The sequence below is a fragment of the Etheostoma cragini genome, chromosome 4, assembly GCF_013103735.1.
Source record: "Etheostoma cragini isolate CJK2018 chromosome 4, CSU_Ecrag_1.0, whole genome shotgun sequence".
Classification (NCBI taxonomy): Eukaryota; Metazoa; Chordata; class Actinopteri; order Perciformes; family Percidae; genus Etheostoma; species Etheostoma cragini.
This window is the reverse complement of record NC_048410.1, coordinates 22,841,515-22,864,729: the sequence shown is the minus strand read 5'-3', so window position 1 is coordinate 22,864,729 and position 23,215 is coordinate 22,841,515. Positions and strand designations below refer to the sequence as shown.

At 41.6% G+C, this 23,215-nt stretch overlaps 2 protein-coding genes across 3 annotated transcripts in view; both read right to left on the bottom strand.

Moving 5' to 3' along the window:
* Positions 1–1,989, bottom strand: part of LOC117943208 (membrane-associated guanylate kinase, WW and PDZ domain-containing protein 3) — a 130,360-nt gene extending 128,371 nt beyond the window's left edge. The window contains exon 1 of one of the 2 annotated variants that reach the window (XM_034869184.1): positions 982–1,989. In XM_034869184.1, coding sequence (XP_034725075.1) covers positions 982–1,288 — 307 coding nt within the window. In that variant the 5' untranslated portion in view covers positions 1,289–1,989. The remainder of the gene's footprint in view (positions 1–981) is intronic. The other variant, XM_034869183.1, reaches the window with a different exon arrangement.
* Positions 1,990–5,716: 3,727 nt separating this feature from the next.
* lrig2 (leucine-rich repeats and immunoglobulin-like domains 2) overlaps positions 5,717–23,215 on the bottom strand; it is a 23,657-nt gene continuing 6,158 nt past the window's right edge. Inside the window, exons 3-18 of the mRNA XM_034868311.1 lie at positions 20,939–21,073; positions 20,177–20,320; positions 19,521–19,664; positions 19,276–19,419; positions 18,862–19,005; positions 16,090–16,170; positions 15,657–15,728; positions 15,391–15,459; positions 12,926–13,089; positions 11,518–11,829; positions 11,029–11,310; positions 10,108–10,548; positions 9,798–9,950; positions 9,110–9,250; positions 7,959–8,228; positions 5,717–7,395 (exon numbers count right to left, since the gene is read on the bottom strand). Of these exons, the coding sequence (XP_034724202.1) occupies positions 7,163–7,395; positions 7,959–8,228; positions 9,110–9,250; positions 9,798–9,950; positions 10,108–10,548; positions 11,029–11,310; positions 11,518–11,829; positions 12,926–13,089; positions 15,391–15,459; positions 15,657–15,728; positions 16,090–16,170; positions 18,862–19,005; positions 19,276–19,419; positions 19,521–19,664; positions 20,177–20,320; positions 20,939–21,073 (2,929 nt within the window). The 3' untranslated portion in view covers positions 5,717–7,162. The remainder of the gene's footprint in view (positions 7,396–7,958; positions 8,229–9,109; positions 9,251–9,797; positions 9,951–10,107; positions 10,549–11,028; positions 11,311–11,517; positions 11,830–12,925; positions 13,090–15,390; positions 15,460–15,656; positions 15,729–16,089; positions 16,171–18,861; positions 19,006–19,275; positions 19,420–19,520; positions 19,665–20,176; positions 20,321–20,938; positions 21,074–23,215) is intronic.

The following is a 23,215-nucleotide window of genomic DNA, read 5'->3' as shown; positions in this document are numbered from 1 at the left end:
TCTCTCTCTCTCTCTCTCTAAAAAAAAAAAATCTATAAAATGTTAACAAAAACTCCTAGGAATGACTACACACGCAGGACCACAGACACACACCATAAGTAGGCATGTGCACACATACAGCTGGTCTTCAGGGATCCTGGCCTGAGACCCTGGGACTCAGCTGCTGCTGCTGCTGATGATGTGACCTTATGCACAGCCTCAGTTCCAACATTCCAGCTCCAGTACACAAGCAAAGTAAGGGGCCATGTCGGCAGACCTCCAATCTCCAGAGCCAGTGAAACCCTTCACCGGAGGTCCTCAGCTTGGGCCAGAACCAGAACCAGTACAGTACAACAGCAGCATCAACAAGCCGTAAGAGCTCATTATCCCGGTGTTTGGATGTTGCAGCCAGCATCCTTGGACAGGTGGATGTGGAATGATAGGTACAACACAGCTAACTCGGGCCAATGGCCAGCAGAGTAGCGTGCATAATGAAAGATGTAATTAGGCCGGATTTCTATGCATGTTCACCCCAACAGGGCTACATGTCATTAATACCACTATCACGATCTGGTCTCCCTGAGAAAGCAGTGAGACAACTGACCAATTAGGTGTTAGAAGAAGGACAGTGTAAGTATGGGATGTCCTTTGGGATGTAGTGGAGGGGAGACCTTTTCATTCTATTTTGAAATGGTTTAGTCCACTTTAGCTGACATGTGTCCATTACAGGGAGGAATATAATCACATTGCAACGTTTATGAGGAGAGACTTGATATGATATGTGATATGACTCTACACATATTTTTGAATATTTTAAGGATGCTTGTTTTGAGAGGATGACATACTGGCAGTAATATATGCCAATGTTTTTACATTATTATTATTACGTGGGTTGTTTTGTTTGGTGGATGCCACATTATAAAAACACAATCTTACAAACACGGGTCAAATGACACAGCGATAGCAGCTGGTAAAGGGGGGTGTGGGAAGGGGGGCACGCACCTGGTTTCACCGTCTTCAAGCGAATCGGCTCCCGAAAGTGGCGTATGACAGCCAGGGTGTCACGGTTTGTAAGTCCACTGACGGGCGTCCCGTTCACCTCCAGCAGGACGTCGCCGTAGTAGGGCAGCTTCCCGACGTGGCACACCAGCACGTCCAGCTTCATCTGGCCCAGATGGGGGAACTGTCCCAGCTCTGCTCCCCCCAGGACCTCCACCATGGAGCCAAAGTCCCCCAGACTCCCCCATGACACCGCGCACTCCACCACTTTACTGGACCAGTGTTTCTTCTTCTTCAGCGTTCTGGACATGGTTACTCCCTTGTTGTTATTATTCTTTATTTATTTAATTTTGTTTTTGTTTTTAATACCTGGTTCCAGTCGCTTCGTCTTGCTGTTGTTAAAGGAACTGGAAGTGAAGCGGCCTAATCAACCCTCCTGAGGTATTCTCCCGACATGCTGCTGGGGATTTCATCGTCATGACATTTCGCAGGCTGGTTGTGAGCCCGTGTGTCCGCCGCTGAGGTTTGTTATTCCGCGGGTTAATGCTCCGGTGTGCGCACACAGCTGCCCGGGTTGGGCTAATTCCAAGCGCTCCGTGTGCGTAAAAGAGGAGAGTTGATAGCGGCGAGACTGTTAAAAAGAACACCGTTCAGGTGTCACGCTCTCCATCTCTAAACTGGAACCATGTCCGCGCTTTTCTTCGTCACCAGAGGAGCCTCCCAACGTCAAGTAGGCTACTCAGAACCGACTGTAAACAGAGAGTATTTTCCCTCGGCGGTAGATTGTGGAGTGTCTGTCTGTTTGTCTCTGTAAAGCAGTGCGTCAACGAGAATCCCTCATACCTGTGGGCCAGGCTGGAAATAGACGTGCGCCAGAGATCACCGGTCGGCGGGGTTCAGGCGGTTGAGATCCAGCCCACGGTGACTGAGCTGAGAGACATCTGCGAGCGTTGGTCGGCTACAGGTTTGAACACACCTGGCACCGCCACGAGAGCCGTTGCCAAGCTCCGAAACGCCCCTTTTTACGCTCAGCAGCAGCAGCAGCAGCAGCAGCAGAAGTGTTTTGGAGACGCGCACGCGGGCTCCATCCTCCGGCGTGCTGTGGTAGCCTGACACATGACAAACAGGATTCAAGATTCTAATTTAGTAATCACTTATTAATCCCACAACGGGGAAAGTCACATTGTGGGGGGAGAAGTAAAAAAAAAAAAGAAAGACAAAGAAAGAAAACAACAAATTCATATAAGTAAAGAGAATAAATAGTAACTTTTAAACAGTCACATTTAAACAAAATAACAGACTGCATGAGTCCAGTAATGTTAAATTGTCATTTTTAGTCCCTGTCTATATATACTGTGTATATGGCGGGCACAGGTTCGACTCCCACCTGCGGCCCTTTGCTCCATGTCATTCCCCCTCTCTCCCCTTTAGTGTCTTCAGCTGTCCTGTCATTGAAGGCCTAAAAGGCTCCAAAGAAAATATTTAAAAAAAGATGATATATATATATATATATAATGAAATTGTTGTCTATATACAGTATATACTGTATGTATAATCTGTATGTTGTTCAACGTTTTCAGGATTTGTCTTGAATATCAGGATTTGATGAGTGTAACATATTAAGACTAACTAAAAATACACAGAGCATGTAATCTTAATAATAAGCGCGCAGAACCAATTACACCTCATTACGCCTCTTGATTTGTTCAGAGTGAGGTGAGTATTCCAGGGGAGGACATTCCGGTTGATTATAATTAAATGTCTCCACAGCGACACCTACTGGCTCAGTCAGAGAGGGCAAAACCTCTGGCTCATCTCTCCCTCCCTCCTTTCCTCCCTCAGGTCTTTGATTTACACTCGCATACCTTCAGAACCATCACGCTTAACTGCCTTCTACTGTATTTATCCATGCATGGCCTATAAGCAGGATGGAGGTAATCGTTAATTGGCAACAGAATGGCATTTATGGCTTTGTTTTCCAATTGTTTGTGCATAAAAATGCTTGGAGTGGCTTTAGCACTGTGTTTATGGATGCATTGTTATCATGTGTGCAGGTCTAGAGCAGGGAAAGGGGAAACTCCCGCCTACATGCAAAGACCACACATTTCATGGCCTGAGAGCACAGGTTTTGCGTGAGCTCACACGTTTACATAAAAGGTATGTGTGTTGGTTTCAAACTATGAAACAGAGAAGCTCCTTTGACGTCGTGCAATGTCGGCGGTTTGGTGATAAATGTCACTGGAGCTGGATGACGAATTCAAGATGATGCACAAAAAAAAACAAAAAACCGAAGCAGTGTTTAAGTGTAGCTTTTGGAAGGTAATTAAGATTGGTAAATGTCACTTCATCTCTATACACAGTCTGCGTTGGCCAGAACTTCTCTTCTCCAGTATGGCTTTTTATTTGGGGGGGGGGGGGCATGTTGACTCACAGGACATTCATATGTCAGCACCTTGTAGTGGAGTTTGTTAACTTTAGGAGTCAAAGCAGAGAACACACCTTCTGTAGTATTTATGAAGCAGCAGTGGCTTCTGTTCTCGGTGTGTGATGCATTAGAAGTCAGTTTTAATACACAGTTTCCACCCAGGACGTCGTGCTGAATAATTCATGACTTTGTGGAGGATGAATAACAATGCTATCATGTCTTTGATGAGGACTGGGAAGCTAAACAAACCGCAGACTTTAAAAGGCTGATGCACACTCAGATGTGACTTGTATTTAATGTTTTCTGGGATTCGACTGGGTTTATGTAGGAGGGACTTTATTAAAAAAAAAAAAGGGTCTTTTTCTTAAAATGGACTAACAGTTTTTTAAGGCCCATATTAGCTGGATTTGTGTTGGCTTGACATGACTTAATCCAGATTATAGGTTGGCCTTTTAAATCGTTCCACGCTGTGCCAAGTGGTTTTAAGACCCCCGTGTCTGGAATTACATGCAACCTAAATCAAAGCCTGCAAGATCATTTTCTTTCATTTTTCTTTAAACCCTCCTGTCAGAAAAACACATTCTGGGTTACGTTACCTGCCAAAATGACAAACATTTGCTCGTTGCAGCTTTTCTTTGCCTTTCTGTTATAGATAAATTCAATACATATTTGGACAAACCAAACACTTTGAATATGTCACGTTGGACTTAAAATTCTAATCAGTTTTGACCCACCTTTTTGACATTTTATAGACAAAATTGACCAATATTGAAATAGACAGCTTGATCGATTTTAAATATAATCCTATTTTTTAACCTTAGACGGACATTCACGATCCAAAGGAAATTATCAGACTTCATGTTTAATATCAGAGTAATGGCTTTGTAACAAAAAGGCTCTCGAGACATGCTTTACAGAATGTACAGGTAAACAAGGTCCAAAAAATACAATTGAAAACAAGATGCAAAACTATAACAATACAAAAAAAGCAGCATTGGATATTGCCAGAGCAGTTACTGCAAACCTTTGGTATAAAGTCCTAAAGGACGTTCAGAGAATAAAACCCAAATGCACATTATGTCATGCTGTGCTGGCAGTGTGTATTGATCGGTAGGGGACATGTGGCTCCATTAGGATGACTTATCACTGCAAGGTTTTTAATTTGAATTTCTCACTCAAGGGGGAATGACATTGATCTTGGCGAAGAGAAAATATATACAACACAGATATATACATATCGGTGTTGTCCTCCCAGGTCACAAACGGACAAAGAGTTGACATTGTCATGCCTTTTCTTTAGTTTTCAAGACCACCACTTTACTACCACTAGTTTTACATTACTTTTTGGAATTCATGGTCAGTAGCCCTCATTTATATAGAATTATACCTAATATTTGAGTTTAAAAAGCAGAAATCATGAATTATTTTGACTAATAGTTAAGATCAGAGGAAAAAGCAGATGAGTTTAGTCAGGAATGAAAGTGATCAATTGTATTTGCAAAGAGCGTTTAATGGAATCCAATGGCTTTTTGGTGGTAATTTGGTTATAAAGCAACCCATATTTAATATATAGATATTTTTTAAAGGGTCAAATTTGACCCGAGGACTACAGGAGGGTTAATACAGAAACTCAGGAAAGCCATGTTGGTTCTGAGCTTGGTAATGCAAACATTCAGAGGAAGAAGCTTGGAATGTGCAGATGGGGTAATTAAAGGCAAGCTGATGATTGCTAAAATATGAAAACAAGTTAGAACCAAAAGAATGACGTGCAAGTCATGTCGACTTTGTGAAACTACAAAAACAGCATGTGAAAAGGATCGAAAATTAAAGAGCAGAAAGTAGCAGTACAGATTATCAAATAAAAAACTTTCAAATATTGTTGTCAGACATCATGTCCATAGAGTATGATATCACTCAGTTGCCCGTTCATTAGGTACACCAAGCTGAAACTTTTGTAGTGCAACACAACAGTCCGGTAATAAATCCTTCAGAAAAAGGTTTTAATGTTCAGTTTCTGTTGACTCGGTTACACAGGTGTTGATTATTTGAGAATGCTGTGATGCTGTTGAACTCTATAACATTCAAATAATTGAAGAACCTTTTGGTTTAACTCAATACAATTCAACCACACCACTGAGATCCTCGAAAATAACCCTAAAATGGTATCAACACCTTCCTAAAGCCCTATTGGTTGGATTTAGAGACGGCGTATTAGACTGCACTAGTTCACTGTACCTACTAAACTGAATGTAATTTGCCTAGTATACATTATAAATATATATATATATATACATACAAACATAAATATTTTTAAAGGACAACTCATGACGTCAAATCTGATTAAACGAGACCACGTTCTTTCACACGAGAGGTCTTTCCTTATCCTAAACGCGATTTAATAGCCGACGTGGAAACGGAACTGTCTTTCTGGAAGGAGGAAAATTACTCCCATTTCTCAAGAAAATGTGGTCGCCTTGTTCCCTGAACAAACCGCTTAAAACTTCAGGATAATGCTATGTCAATAAAGGCATCAAATGAAAAAGCTTAAAATTACTGCAGCTTATGACTCAAAACCTTTCTGCAAATAGACTAGTAAGACATGGAATTCAATACATTACTAGCCTTATGTACATACATACATGTATAAAATAATACAATACATTCACATTTTTCACAGTCCCAAGTGAAAATCTAGGCTTAATCAATATATACGGAAGGATCATGAGCTTTGAGATCAAACTGTGATGATTAATCCTCACAATTTAAAACGGCATGCACACTGCATAACAAAGTTTACCACCACTAAATTAAGTGCCTGCAAGATATGAAGGGGGAAAACAAATCAGTGCATACTGTATATAGGAGCCATAATATCACCTGATCGAGGTTACTAAAAATGCTTGTTAAAAGGCCATCTGACAGACAACCATTGGAAAATAGCCAGCAAAACCATGATTGTCACATGTGCAAAAGAAGTTGTACGCTTTCTCCCCAAACTGCTTATCATTAAGAAGACATAAAATGAAGGAATTAGCAATTGTGTTCGACATACGACAAAAAAACAAATAATATCAGATAAAGACCATGTAGGATATATTCATAATATACACCGCATTTTGGTTTCACGGTCCAGATAGCATAGTTTTGAGTCAGTTTTGTCCGGATGGCTGTGGGAATGTAGGACATGTTTTACTTCCTCACAACCACATACTGCTGGTCAGGGAACAACTGTCAGCTGTTTTAACATCCATTTTCCCCACTCGGGGAAAAGACAGTTTGAATTTCATGTAGGCTGCTCAAACAGGTGTCTGTACGAGGAATGAGGAGACAAAACCGCCAGCGTAACGTCCACTGGCACAACATTTCAGCCCCACAGCAGCAGGGACGGAGGAGCGAGAGCTTGTTCAGACTCAGCCGTGTCTTGGCCTTCTCTCACGGCAGCATCCGACATGGCTCTTTAAAGAATACATTCATAGCTTTCTCTAGAAAGAGAACAAAGGAAAGTGAAGGGCGTGGGAGGAGAGGGTCCTGCAGAGGTGTCAAGGAGGAGGTCCATTAATCAATGGTCCGTTTCTCCGGTCTGACATTTTCTCCACTTTGGAGAACGATAGTATGTCCTCTTGAGCAAAAGGGGAATGTAAACATACAAGAGAGCATCTTTGGCAGAATGTAAGGAGTCTCTTTGGAGGTAGTGGGTGAAGGGAGGTGGGGGTGCAGCAACGAGGAGTCAGAGGCAGAACGTGGGCGGAATGGAAAGACTTATGTGGGAGCAGGGTGCTCCTGAGGGTTAGTCCTATTAGAGGCACTTCTGTGTTCCTGTGTTAACTGGCTGGAAAAGAAGTCTGCCTCCGCCTCCCTCGGTTCATCTGCCCCGTCGGCAGCGGAGGCCAGAGGTGGTGTCCTGTGTACTGTTACTGGGTGCTGGGGTGCGCCTGCTTGGGGTTTCGAGGACAGGTCTTCCCCTTCATCCCAGAAGGCCCTGCTGAGAGAATCTGCAAAGACAGCAAAACACAATACTTAAGACGCCAATATTTATATCCATATAAAACTTGAAAACCTTTGGATTTTGGGAGCGTTGGTAAGACAAAACAAGATTAAAGATATTTTACATGCTCAGGATAACTTGTGATCATTTTTTACATTGAGATACAACAAACAAACAAACTGTTCATCAAAAAGTTATTGAAAATAATCAATTATTTAGCAATATATCACCCATCAATCTTCATAACAAGCCTCTATGCATCTAAATATGCATCTAAATTTGCTATGTCATATCTGGAAGATCAGTATCTAAAATAATTACCATCTTTAAAGAGTTTTCCAGTTAAGTGGGAAAACTTATCTGGCTTGAGTAAATCCGTGACCTCAGTGTTTATACTGTATAGAAACGTGAGCTAAGAGAAAACTGTAATAGCCACAAATATGAGGATACATTTGACTAAATCCTACACGGGCCAACCTCAGCAGGTGGGACACGACAGCTGGCAACTAGACAAAGGGATGGTGTCACCACCTTACTCTGAAAGGCAACACTTCTGTTTCCAAGTCTCACCGTTAGCATAATGCTCCGGGGGAGTGTGGCTGCTCAACCTTTTGTCGTGTGAGGTGAGGAAGACGGACGAGTCCAGGTTGTTAATGAGGCTCTCCAGGGTCGTGTCATCGTGCTGGGCATGCTCGCTGAAGCTCTCCTTCAGGCCCGGTAGAGCCCTGTCCAGCGGGTCGTCCTCCCCCAGATAGGCGTAGGGGCAGTACTCCCGTGTGCGAGAGTAGATGTTGGCGTTGTCGTAGCAGTCAGAGCAGATGACCAGAGGACCGGCACCACCTGGCCACAAAGAATACGCATCTTGAGAACGATTACTTTCCATGTTTTAAAACCTGTTCCAGACTGTACCTTCATTTTGGAGACTCTTTGGAGATCAGCCTGATAAAACTGAGAAAAGGCCACTTTAAAATGGCCTGATTACTTTAAATCATTTTCACCATATATTTATTTCATGGAAAACAACTACATTCCGTATTCATTGGTTTCATAATAGAACGAAAATATTCCACACCGACTTTGTTTTCCATGCCTTTTTTGAGACCTGGAATTTCATTTCTAAATGTCAATTTTACGCAAGAAGCGTACACAGTCTGACAAAAACCCAAACCCCCAAAAATATAAGTTGTCTGAAAGAGGCAATGCAACGCTGTCCCTGGGCCACCAGAGGAGCATGTATAGAGGTTATGTTGTTAAAACATAACTGTTATTTTACTTCCCTCATCTTTTTTATTGTGTTAACAATTTATCTTTGTTTACTTGTCTGCATGTTTTCTCGGCAATTTTGTAAAAACCTTTTCAAATTAGATGTATGTATGACAGGTGCCATTTAAATAAGGATTATTTTTAACTGTGTCCATCATTATATGCATCTATGCACGTACTGCTGCAAATATTACGACCATCCTGACCCGATTGTCAAGGCTATTATGCATTTTCTCTAAATTAGTTTACATGTTATTATCTCAAAAATTTAATTTAAAATGTATGATCATACAGGATGAGTAAAAAGGCATAGCTATTGTTTCCAAATCATTTTGACACAAATCAACTAACTGGATCTAATCTGGACTGAACACTCAGAATGCATAAAAAAATCCAATCCTTTGAAAGTAAATAATAACCACATAACTGCTTGTGTGTGTACTGGTGAGGACACTAACCTGTAGAGAGTCCAACCAGTCCCTCGCGGGGCTCTCCGGGGTGAAAGCTGCTACGGCCAGTGAACAAAGAGCCAACCCTGCAGTGCAGCATGCCGTTCCCCTCAGTTTCCACCTCGCTGCCCGTGTCTCCATAACACACACCTGGGACACACATGATAATTAGTCAGTGTCTGACTACCTACTGTAGTCTCTGGCCTGATTTTGTCGACGTGATAGTGTCACAACTCTTCAAGATGAAGTCACAAAAATGTACAGGTGTAGTTGAGATCCAAAGATGGGTGTGATCCAACATTGGCACCAAAAGTAGGGAAGGGGGCATTGGCCCCTCCAATTTACGCCCATGGCCCGATTTTCCTTCGTGGCGGGTGTGATTCCATCGCAAGATAGAAATATTTGTGATTCTTTGTTTTCTTGCGAACACAGTGCTGATGTAATCATGCCCAAGAGTGTCTAATGATCCTAGCAGAGATTACCTTATGATTGCAGTTCATAGACTACACTCGATGCGTGCTTATGTTGTGCAAGAATACCTTACTTGTTATGCCACGCTCAGGACATACTTATCATGTCATCATGATAAACCAAAGCTTGAAAACAAGAAAACTAACCTTACTCAAAAGAAAAAATGGTTTGTGTTACCGAATCAAACATAGTGGAATTCCCCAAATATGAAAAGGAGACTACTCACTATCTGTGCCCTTGTGGACGTATCCATTGGAGAGAGGAGGCATGAGCTGCTGGTGGCTGCCTGCCTCAGAGGTACTGTAGCCTTCCTGAGGCTCTGACAAAGTACCCTGAGAGGACAGGTAGCTGGGGATGTCTGCTGGCAAATTCATCTCATCTGGAACAGAGAGACACATTTTGATACATGGTATTGAGTTCTGTGAAACAGTCTAATACAAGGTCCCCACAAACACATTTCCTGGTTTCCAAAAATCCGCCATTGTTGGGTTTATTTTACACCACAGATGGCTGTGTGTTTAGATGTGTCTGCTGACCTGTGTTGGTGATACTGTAGTCCGCACTTTTCCTGCGCATGTGATAGATTACAATGACCCAGACCAGCGAGGTCCCAACCACACAACACACCACCACAATCACCACAATGCCCACGGTGGTCCAGCCGTCCTGGTCGTATCCCGGGCCGGTATCACAGTTTGGTGATGGTGAGACGCTGAGGTAGATGTGACCACGTTCTGTTCCCAGAGTATTAGACATGATGCAGGTGTATTTCCCAGCATCAGCAGGACCAGCATTAACTATGATAAGGAGCTGATTGGCTGCAGCAAAGAAGTGGCGCTCGGTGAGTACCAGAGGGCCGTCATCTTTGGTCCAGTTGAGACGAGGGGCTGGGCTGCCTCCAGCTATACACTGAAGAACAGCAGTTTCACCACGGGCCACGGTTCTGTCTTTCAGCGGCCGCATGAAGGATGGAGTTTCTGGAAGAGAAAAGGAATCATTGACTGTTTAGATGGATGTCTGCAAGGTCAGGTTTGTTATTTTGAGAAAAACATTTTTTTTACATTAAAGCATGTGAATGTTCTAGTAGAAAATTGAAAAGGATAGTATGAAAAAGCATCAACATGGAGTTTAATAGCTCTCCTTTAAGCCTTGATTACAAACTGCGTCGGTAATTATATACCACCATATCGCCTAATCAAATCTCAGAAGCACAGTTAATAAGATTTGCGATGTAACAATTGTGTCAGAGACAGTTCAATCATTCAGATTTAAATATACTCTGTGGACATGAGATAACAAGGTTTGCATTTACATTGTCAGTTAAAATTGCCAATGAGGAAAAACAAAAACAGAGGTATGTACTGAGTGACAGACATAAATGAGCAGAGCGACTCAGCTGAAAATAACAAGTAATAAAACATCAGTAATATGCTCTGTTGATCAGGTGGGTGACTCACCCAGGACGGTGAGAGTAGCGTTTGCAGACAGGCTGCCAGCTGCATTTTGAGCTGTACAGCTGTACACTCCCATGTCTTCGGTCTTCACGTTAGCAATAAAGAAGATGTCGTCATCTGGCATCACATGCATCCTGCGCTCCCGGGCTGCAGGGAAGTCAGTGCCTCCATCCTTCTGCCAAGCAATCTGGGGTGACGGATGGCCTTCAGCAGCACACTCCAGCCGGGCCATAGTCCCAGTCCGGATTGTGAGATCCATGGGAGTCTTAAGAAAGGATGGCAGCTCTGAAAGATAAGAAAATAGAATGTCAAGGGTGAGACACACATCAAATATAGACATAAAATTATATAAGCCATTCACAAAGTGTTTAGTGTGCTTGCAAGACCAGCACCTTATAACTTACAGAAAAAAATACAGAAAAAGAGAAAAACATATGGCAGGCAATGCTTGGCAATCAGTCATATTCTTTGACAAGGGGAAAACATCCTCACCATTGACAGTAAGCCTGGCCCTGTTGGAGTAGTTGGAGCCAAAGTGATTGGAGACCACACACTGGTAGCGCCCCTCATCAGTGAAGTTGACATTGAGGAGGTGAAGCACAGTGGAGTAGATCAGTTCTCCCTCCTGGTACCGGGCATAGTTTTGCACTTCTGCATCATACAGCACCTCCCCATCCTTCCGCCAAGCAGTTGTCATTGGCGAATCACTGCTGCTGGACGCAACGCAGCTCAAAGTCACGTTGTTCCCCCGCAATGCCACCTGTGTCTCTGGGTGAGTTGAGATCAGAGGCTTGGGGAAATCATCTGTGAAAGAGCGATGATAGAGAAACTCAACATTTTGTAATATATTGGTTGGTGTTCAACATCAAGTATGCCAATATCTAAAGGGCAACGTGGTGGTCAGCTTGGAATCTATTTATAATCTATCTATACCCAACAACTGTATATCGCAGAGTTTCAGCCGTTTTGTGCAACTGGTTATGACATTTTAGTTTATAAAACCTATTAACAAAACTTCCAGAGAGACAAAATAATGGCTGATATATATATATATATATATATATATATATATATATATATATATATATATATATATATATATATATATATATATATATATATATATATAGTAAAAAAATAAAAAGAATCAGCCATTGTACTTTGGTGTGTGTGTGTGTGTGTAAATCAGCCATTTTACTTTGGTGTACATTGTAACATGGTGTACACCGTTGAGCTTTGAAATCGCAATCTTCAGGTCCAAAACGCTGATTGCTATTTGGGCTATTGTATACACTAAAACATTTAATGCACTGTGGACTACAGTTTTGATAAATTAAGAATCTGAATGGTAAATTTGTGGAGGACATTGTGAAGATGAAGTTGCCCAAATTTGGTGTCAATTGGAACAAACATGTGTGAGGAGAAAGGTTTAAAACGTTTTGCAGTTCTTGCAAAAGAGTAGAGTGATGCACTTCAAAATTGCTACAAGGTAACAGCAGAGAATCGTTTTTTGCTCTGTTGGGGTTGCAGTTAGGCATAAGTTGCAACGTTGTAGCATGTACGGATAATTTGTTGTGGATGTTTTAAGTTTAGAATTTTAGCACAATTAGCACTGATTTATTTTAGCATTGGACTGGACTTATGTGGAATGTTTGGTGAGTTTTTGTGCATGGGGAACATGGATGTCTTAGAAAGAAGAATACAGGAAAATACAACAGGGTCCATGCAGCTTTGCTGGTCAGCCCCTAATAATCCAGAATACAACAATCCCAACATTAAAACTCAATGTCCATTCCTGGTTCACACCAACTAACATTTGGTCATTTTGTTGACTGAAGAGTACCTATATTGAGTCAGACCGGGAACAGTATTTAAAACAAAAAATTAAAAGGGTACTGACCACAAACAAACTTTTCCGGGCTGATGAACAGTACATTGTGACCAAGTAGGCTGGCAGGATGAGCACAGATAGCAGAGACAGACTGCTGGAACTGGCTGTCAGTCAGCCAAGGCCCCAACCACTGCATGTGGCAGTCACACAGCAGGCTGCTCGTGTTCAGGACACTGAGGACAGAAAGGTAAAGAAGGGAGACGTGAGAAGAGTCATTTACAATACAGTGAGATGATGGAATCTGCAAACTATTGTAGGGATAAAAGGATCAGGTCAACCCAATGAACAGATAAATAGAAATTTAGGATTTCCAGAATGTGTTTGTGAACATTTCACTAAGCGATTCATGATCTACCTTTTTAGAAAAGTAAACCTGCTTTTACTAGTTTGAAATGTACCTAAATAATATAAACAGGGCTATAATCTACTATGACAACATATCAACTGCTGGGCGGTATACCAATCTATACCGTGGATCTGTATTAATTTCCCATATGATATGAATTTTCCATATTTCATAATACTTATGCATTGCCACAGACGGAGAATTGTCTGATGTAGCTAATCTGGGAGTGAACTGAGAACAGGAGCCCTGTTAACTGCGTAGCCTTCTCACACATGGTAGTAACTTTACAAAAACAATTAGTAACCCACAACTAACCCTCTTATACAGGATAGGTGAAATACAATTTATAACAATAAGGCCAAAAGGCATGCTGGGTAACATTATAGCTGCTGGCTAGCCAGGTAGCATGACAGTGTTAAACTGGAAGAGAATCCGCTAGCTACTACACATTAATGAACGGAGAAGAAAGTTAGAGGATGAAGAAAGAACAACGTGTGCTCAAGAGACTAGCCGTCTGCTGTTCCCCAGTTTTTTGTTTGTAAAAAATATCTGACATAATTTAGCACTTGTGGTTGCCCGTCGCTCTAACATTACTTGGTTGCGCTAACGTTAAAGACATGTTACTGTAAGCATGCAGCGGAGCAACAGTATGAACACAATACCATATCACTACGGTCCCGCTGCAGACCGTTGAGAGAGACGGGTTCAGAGCAATGATTAAAACACAGGATTTAAGATGTCTAGCTCACTGAAATAGGTCCGTCACCCAACTAACATTATTCAAACAGTGAAGGAGGCCAGCAGCAGAGCTACGTTCAGTCGCCCCCTTGTCTACAACAACCTAACTTATCTGTGGACAAGGTAGTGTTTCTACAACTATGCTGTTTTGAAAGGAAAACAATTACTACAGTTGTTTGCATGTGTAATCATTTAATTTAAGTTTACTTTACTACTTTGCCTGAAACTGAATCTAAAACTATTTTTAGTGTGCAAACTGCATTCTCCATCAAATAACGTTCGTGTATAATGTTGTGGAGCCAAGCAAACCCTTTAGCAATCAGTTTTAATAAACATGACGATATTGAAATCGTTATGTTCCATGTACTCCTGACAGTAGGATAAGCCATTAACCTATATAAGTTAAGCAAAAGAAGGAAAATACCGTGAAACTGCCAGAAGCTTACAAAAATAGTGCGCTGCAAATTTTTTGGTCATCCCACTCAGCACTATCAAGTGCTATTTGTGTAACAGAGACAGTGAACATGCAAGAATTGCTGTATTTTTGTCATGCCAAATATCATGAAAACAAAGCTCTGGGGTCCCTGTTACAATGTCTGATGAATTCTTGAAAAAAGAAAAAAACACCTTGTTCCTCTGAACCCCGAAGGACTTGTATTGATTATAAACTGTGACACCTGTAGCAGTTCAGTTGCATGAATCCAATCCCACTGGACTTTTTTAGGATATTGGATCCAATGGATCCAGGATACTATGCATCCTGACAGTTCCCTTGGCCTTTGGAATTTAACTAACCCCCCCATAATCACATATCATTCACCATACCTAGAGATTGGCATGGTTTTATTTCAGTTAGCTTAATACCTGGTTTGATTGGCATTGAGAGATGATCTTATGGAAAGTTCCCCATGCCTATCTCTGCACGCATAGTATCCTGATCCATGAAATAACTGGCCTTTAAAAATAAAAATGTGCCTGTCTGTATGGGAATTTAACATAGGGGTGTGTATATTTACGCCCCCTGTATTATAAAGAAGATGTATGGTGTAATGTATTACACATTATTCATTCACAAAGAAAATTGGTGTCCTTAAAGGTTGGATTTTCCAAATCTATTAAAGCTAAGTCATTAAGATCAATTTGTTCAAAGCTTTTTTTAATTCCTCTTTTTAATCAACTTTATCATTGGTGTGTAAACCTTCTCAAGCAACTGTACACACATATATTTTTCATTGGATTAAAAATGCTAATTATATCCTTTAATTGCAGTATTACTTAATCATAAATCATTTTTATGAATGAAATATTGTTAAAAATAGTCAAAGAAACAACAACAAAAGGAACAGCTGGCTTCCAAATGTGCTTTAAGATTCATTTAGTGTCTACTCACAACACTTTGAGCTGCATATGGGACAACGCCTCTGGGTGGATCGACATGATGCCATTGTTGCTGAGGTCCCTGCAGAGTAGACCGAAATATGAATTAGACATACCTACGATGTGAGTTGATCAAAGTGGCATCACATCTCACAAGCGTGAGACAACAGCAGCAGCACAAACAAAAAAAGCCTTTTTATTTTCAATCATTCAACAATAACAGAGACACGATGAGTAGAATTGTGGGGCGTAACAGGGGGGTGCCAGGGCTTTACTCACAGGTGCTCCAGCTCCTCCAGGCCCTCAAACGCTTTCTTAGTGATTGATTTGATTTTGTTATGCTGCAGGATCCTTTAGAAAGAAAAAATATATATAAAAAAATTCAACATGATGTTCAGCAAAAACAGTTACCATAAAACCTGCTCCTGGCTATGGCACACTGGAACCACTGAGTCAGCTGTTCTTCAGGCAAGATTGAAACATTTGTCCAGCCGTTTAATGCAAGTAAGAATAGACTTGAGGAACAATTCCACAGCACAATATCCAAGATCTATCGGATTAAAGCTTTACATTACCAAGAAACTGTCTGGGACACTGTAACAGAATTTAAAATAAAAAAAATCTAACAAAAACAATTCAAGGTATTTTATTTTTATTAAAAAACTGTCAATATTTCCATCTATTGATATGTGTACAATCTGTGTGCCCTCACAGTGTGTTCAGCTTCTTCATTCCAGTAAACACACCAATGGAGTCTTCAATGGCCCAGGAGATTACATTACTGTGGATATCCCTGAAAAACAAAGTCACATTTTAGATATTAAGCACACACTACACCGACTAAAAGATGTGATGACTACTCCTGCAAAGCTTTTATTTTGTTTTTAGAGAAGACCACAACGAGGGCACTTTATCTGCACTGTGGCTATAGAGGGGAAATTAATTGCTCTGTATAGCAGTAGGACAGTCCATGGGTCCGCTGGAAGCACAGAGAGGCCTTGTGTTTACAGGCTGGTCATGGGCTCTTTTGTTTCTCTTTCATCATGCCTGGTTACACTCTTAATTCCCCTCTCCCATGAATGGCCATGAATGCTCCCAGGATGGTCAAGCTCTCAAAAAAAGTCCTCTTTCTCGTTGCTGTTCAGTGGCTTAAAGGAAGTCTGTGTGGCAAATAATAAGTTCACAACATCCTCCCTTACCAACACTTTTAAGCATACTTGCTTAATTAGGCTGATACTCCGAGCCTTAGGTACACAGTACTTTCATAACTTTTGTGGTGGTGTTAATAGGTTTTAGATTGGTTGTCTAATAATCTGCAAGCACATATATTTTGTGAATGGAAAGGGGTAAAAGCAGCAGACGTATACCCCTGTTCACAAGTAATGTATTTTGTGGCACATGTATGGGGTGCATAAATGTAGGAAGGCATTATTGTTACAGTTAGCTCCCATTAACTTAATAAACAGAGCAGTGCACAATATTTAAATGGTATTAAACACCCAAGAGAGAATAACCCAATTTCTCCCCCTGACAAAGCCAGAGCTGTTTGTTGTTATGTTCAGTAGACATTCAGGCATAATATGTGTTGGTATCATTTAATCCCTGGTTAATGAAATATTATAAAACAAACAAACTCAAACCCCGGACCAGAGGAGTCTTGTTCTACGCACACACACCGAAAAACAATCTAATAACCTTCATTCTCAGCCTCTGGCTCAGCAGCAGCGGGAGCCCAGTTTACACCCCCCCAATATTACAACAACCTTTGATACAGTAAATGGTTCGCATTGGAAGACATGGACTCATCATTAATAGTATATTCAATTTAGAAATCTGTGATTGCTGGTATTTGCACATGGTAATAAGGCTCCAAGTGCTTTAAAATTTAAAGTAAGGGATGTATGCATGCTGCTCCTGAGACTCGACTGTAGATTTTTGCAGTTTTTGCCACAACAGATGACACAAAAACAAATAACAGGATTCTGGTGGTTTGATTTAAAGGAACATGCCGATTTATTGGGACTTTAGCTTCTTCACCGTTACCCCCCGAGTTAGACAAGTGGATACATACCCTTCTCATCTCCGTGCGTGCTGTAACTCCCAGCATTAGCTTAGCCTAGCATAGGTACTGGAGGTAACCGGCTCCAACTAGCCTACTGCTCCCAAAAAGTGACAAACTAACATATCTATAATCACAGGGTGTACAAATGACAAGGTCAAATGAGACACAGCCATATTCTAACCGGGAACTATATTCTCTGCTACTATAGCACTGCTACTTGGGCGGAGTGATTGCTGATTGCATAGTCATTTAAAGAAATAGTAGTTAAAGCAACACCTAAACGTACAGTTACTTCATCAACAAAACCAATGTGAATAGCTAGCTAGTAGCAAACAACACTGGTGATCATGGCTGACTTTGAGGAATTGTCAGAGGATTTTTACTTAGTATCAAACCGAGATCTAGAAAATATATTTTTGAGCCAGAATTAACAGACAAGGAGTTACAAATGTTGGAAGCTGATAGAAAAAATGCCGAACAGACCGAGGTTGAGGAGAGAATCAGAACGAACACGCACTGATGGTTTATTTGGAATCTAATTCATTAGCAAGGTAACGACTACAATCATGAGCGTTAGCTCCAACATCGCTCATTTTATTCTGGGGTGAAAAAGCGCATTTGTGACAGCACAGTCATTAGAGGGGATCATTGTAGCCCGAGAACAACTGCAATAGTGGTTGCCACCCTATTCATGTAAAGCGTTACTAACGTCACCACTGTTACAGTAGTTAGTCCTCTGAAAATATAACAGTATTTAGCGTAGCTGCAAGGGATCCACATTGTCCGGTCTTACTATTGATGGGATGGCCGTATCCTTTCACATTTCATGGTCCGTGTGGCTTATTCAATTTTTTCATAATAATAAACCTCAGAGAAATGTTTTGAGCAAACACGATGGTTCTTGAAGGTGGCTACAGGGGGATTTGGATCCATATCCAGAGCAAGTAAGGCCATAGATTCAACGCTCAGCGTTTTTGGTTGGAGTTCGAGCGAGCAAATCACTCCGCTCAAGTAGCAGAAGTACCAGTGCTTCGCCTGTATCAACTTGCCTAACTTTGGGGGTAATGGTGAAGAAGCTTAAGTCCAAATAAGTCGGTGTGTTCCCTTAAGGCTTAACAGAAGACTAATGACAAACAGGATGAGAACGCCACAAAGACTATATTAGAGGATGCAGACTTAAAATACTGGCAAATTCTACTGTTATTTCTCTAAATTACTTAGGATTTCTTGGGAAACGGACTGGAACTACACATGAAGAATGAAACAAAGACAGACCTACTGTAGTCAGCATCCTTCATGAGAATGCACAGAGCCAAGAACATGTCATCGGGGTTGTATTTGGCATACTGTGCTCAATTACACTTGTTAGATCAAATAGGTAACACATATTTCAGACCTATTTATTTGACACGTGGCACTTACAGGGTGCGCAGACTTGCCAGGCCACTGAACACTCCCTCTCCCAAATGGATGATGGAGTTTTCGCCGAGGTTCAGGTTCTCCAGGAGTCCTAATCCTACAAAGGCTGTCTCCTCAAGTCTGGTTAGATGATTGAAGGACAAGTCTCTGTAACAACCAGATTTTCACATTAGTTCAAACAGGTTCTTTATATAACACTAGTCTTGTATGTTAATGTTACTCCACTTTCAAGAAGGATTATGTAAAATGAGGCATTTTCACAAAAATGGGAGGCAAGATAGCACTGAATCAGCTCTCAACAGTACTGCAGTAAGGTACCATAACTCCTCTGAGTGAATTTCAGAGCCCGGAACTGAGGAAAGAAAGTGGGGACTCTTAGCCGCATGGGGATTTTAGCTGTTAAGCAAACACACTCACAGTTCCTCCAGCTTTTGGCAAAACTCCCAGGCGTCTGGTCGGATGATGCCGACAGCATTCTGGCTGACCCGCAGGATTCGCAGCATGCGCAGTCCATACAGCCAGCCTTTGTTGACCTCTGTTAGGTTATTGTGCTCCAGCTCTCTGAGACACAGATGGAATAAACAAAATGGCATTAACACTTGCTGATAAACACACCGTTTAATGTCACTTTAAAGAAGAAGAGTCTATAACATTGTACTTACAGTTCTTCAATGTTGTTAAGTCCAAAAAAAGCTCCATCCATGAGCTTAGTGATGCTGTTCCTTTGCATCTTCAGTGACCTTAATGACTCCATCCCTTTAAATGTCAGACTGTCCACTATTTTGATCTTGTTACGCTTCATTTCACTAAAATGAGAGTAAGGGACGGCTTCCTTAAAAAGGTGCAGTAGGTAAGATTACAAAACTAACTTTCAGTCACATTTGCTGAAACTGACCCCATATTTGAGCAGAACTACATGTAGCGTATAATTACAAAAAAATCTGTTTATTTTCACCAATCAGGGCAAGGGGGTGGGTGTCTAACTGCGTTCCAATCACTGCTCATGCACACGCGTTTTTTCTCCCTTGTGGGGGACTTAGAAGACCGCTTGGGCTTTAGCAGAAAGGGGGGGGGGGGGGGGGGGGGGGGGGAGAGACTGAAAAGTTGTCTATGTTCAAATCCTTTGGCTAAACCCTAGATCTTCCCAATCCTACCTACAGCACCTTTAAACCAACTACAAAAAAAACTACAAGCACTCAAACATTTCCAATTACGTTTACATGCATTGCATTCAACCAGTTACTTAAACACTGTCACAACAGAATTCAAATGCAAAAATGATTTTAGTTTTGCACCAAAAACATCATGCAATACTTACAGGAACTGAAGCTGGGGAAGTTTGAAGACTTTAGATGGCAGCACAGCTAATCTGTTCCTGTTCAGCTTTAGCACCAGCAAGGAACTGGAGATGTTTTCAAAGCAGCCAGGCTCGAGGACACTGATCTTGTTATTACTCAAATTCCTTTGAGATAAAAGAGCAGATCAAATCAGGAAGTAGTTACACCTACTGTATGGGACTATCCACAAGAGGAGGCGCCACAGAGCCAAGCCTACAATAAGACGCTTCCCCACCAACAACAAACGTATCTATTGTGCTCTGACAATAGTACTGCTCTGTTTGGGTCACCTTACTGTTGTATTATACAGAGTTTACAGTTCTGACAAGTGTTTTTGTAATTACATTAGTTAAGATAAATGTAATACTGTGTGTATAAAAAATAGACTTTTAAGGCCTTATTTTTAGAATGTTAAATTTAAGACAATATTTGTGTTTTATTCAGTTTTATTTTCCATTATTTTAAACTTGCAGTGTTTCCCCTATATTCATTCTTCAGTCAACCTAGTTGAAACACTGACTTGTATTGACGGATATTCTTGTTCCTACCTTCAGGAGCGTGGCACAAAATTCTGGGCCCTGTATAAAGGCCTTTTCTATGGGCCCCTCCACAGCTTTTCATTCTAGCATCTCCTTGGCCCTCCTCACATGAGGGCCCTGGGTACCCTGACCCCCCCTCACAGTCCAATGCCCTTGCCTACCTTTACCTAAAATAGGTTAAATGAGGCCGATTACTTTACTTACAGATATTTCAGCTGCATGGAAGGGAAGGATCCAACTTTTAGCTCAGAGATTGAGTTGGATGTCAGGTCAAGTGTCTCCAAGGAAACGTATGGCTGCAGCTGATGCATCAACAGCTCTGAGAGCCGATTGTGGACTCTGAAAAATGAACAAATGTGAATTATTAGCTGGTTACTAGGACATATGATGTCTGTGGTATACTCAGTATATGTACAGTGAGGAAAATAAGTATTTGAACACCGGTCTTTCAGCTAGAATTCTGAGCCTCAAAGACCTGTTAGTCTGCCTTCAAAATGTCTACCCCCACTCCATTTATTATCCTAAGTTAGATGCACCGGTTTGAGGTCGTTGACTGCATAAAAACACCTGTCCACCCCATACAATCAGTAAGAATCCAACTACTAACGTGGCCAAGACTAAAGACCTGTCCAAAGACACTAGAGACAAAATTGTACACAAGTCTGGAAAGGGCTACGGGGAAATTGCCAAGCAGCTTGGTAAAAAAAAGGTCCACTGTTGGAGCAATCATTAGAAAATGGAAGAAGCTAAACATGACTGTCAATCTCCCTCGGACTGGGGCTCCATGCAAGATCTCACCTTGTGGGGTCTCAATGATACTAAGAAAAGGTGAGAATTCAGCCCAGAACTACATGGGAGGAGCTGGTCAATGACCTGAAAAAAGCTGGGACAACCGTTTCCAAGGTTACTGTTGGTAATACACTAAGACGTCATGGTTTGAAATCCTGCATGGCACGGAAGGTTCCCCTGCTTAAACCAGCACATGTCAAGGCCCGTCTTAAGTTTGCCAATGACCATTTGGATGATCCAGAGGAGTCATGGGAGAAAGTCATGTGGTCTGATGAGACCAAAATAGAACTTTTTGGCCATAATTCCACTAACCGTGTTTGGAGGAGGAAGAATGATTAGCACCATCCCAAGAACACCATCCCCACTGTGAAGCATGGGGGGGGGGGGGGGGGGGGGGGGGGTAGCATCATGCTTTGGGGGTGTTTGCACATGGGACAGGGCGACTGCACTGTGTTAAGGAGAGGATGAATGGGGCCATGTATTGCGAGATTTTGGGGAACAACCTCCTTCCCTCAGTTAGAGCATTGAAGATGGGTCCAGGCTGGGTCTTCCAACATGACAATGACCTGAAGCACAGAGCCAGGAGAACTAAGGAGTGGCTCTGTAAGAAGCATATCAAGGTTCTGGCGTGGCCTAGCCAGTCTCCAGACCTAAACCCAATAGAGGATCTTTGGAGGGAGCTCAAACTTCCTGTTTCCCAGCGCGGCCCAGAAACCTGATTGCTCTAGAGAAGATCTGTGTGGAGGAGTGGGCCAAAATCCCTTCTGCAGTGTGACAAATCTGGTGAAAAACTACAGGAAGAGTTTGACCTCTGTAATTGTAAACAAAGGCTACTGTACAAAATATTAACATTGATTTTCTCAGGTGTTCAAATACTTATTTGCAGCTGTATCATACTAAAAAATAGTTTTTAAAAAATCATACATTGTGATTTCTGGATTTTTCTTTTTTAGATTATGTCTCTCAAAGTGGACATGTACCTAGGATGACAATTTCAAACCCCTCCATGATTTCTAAGTGGGCAAACTTGCAAAATAGCAGGGTGTTCAAATACTTATTTTCTTCACTGTATGTACTGTATAATAATTTATACTCTTTATAGATCCCCTATGGGGAAATTACATTTTACACTACCATTACACACAGGTCGGAAATCCACACACATGCTCAGGTCCTATACATGCACTAATGGAGAGAGGTCAGAGTGGGGGGGGGGGCTGCCAGTGCTGGAACAGTACCCTGAGCGGTCAAAGTGGGTTCAGTGCCTTGCTCAAGAGCATCTTGGCAGTGCCCAGGAGGTGAACTGGCATCTCTCAAGCTACCTGTCCACACTCTGTACTTTTTGGGCCAACCGGGGACTTCAACCTGCGACCCTCCGGTGCATGCATGGGCACAATGCATTATACAATGGATACAATGCATTTAAAGTTTAGCTAAAGCTAGATTGTTTATTAAGACCTTGACCATAGTTTGTGTCGTGACTGAAGACATTCAGTTGGTTATGTGGCTGTATGGTTCTTATTTCCAGAGATCTACAGTATGTGGTAAAGGCATTACTACTAAATAGCTGACAAATGCAAAACCTGAGATCTGATGGTAGTATAGTTTGGAACTATCAGATGTGTCTGACCTCAGGCACAAAAAAAGCATGACTTAACATAAAACAATTTTCTAAGAAAAAAAACAGGGACT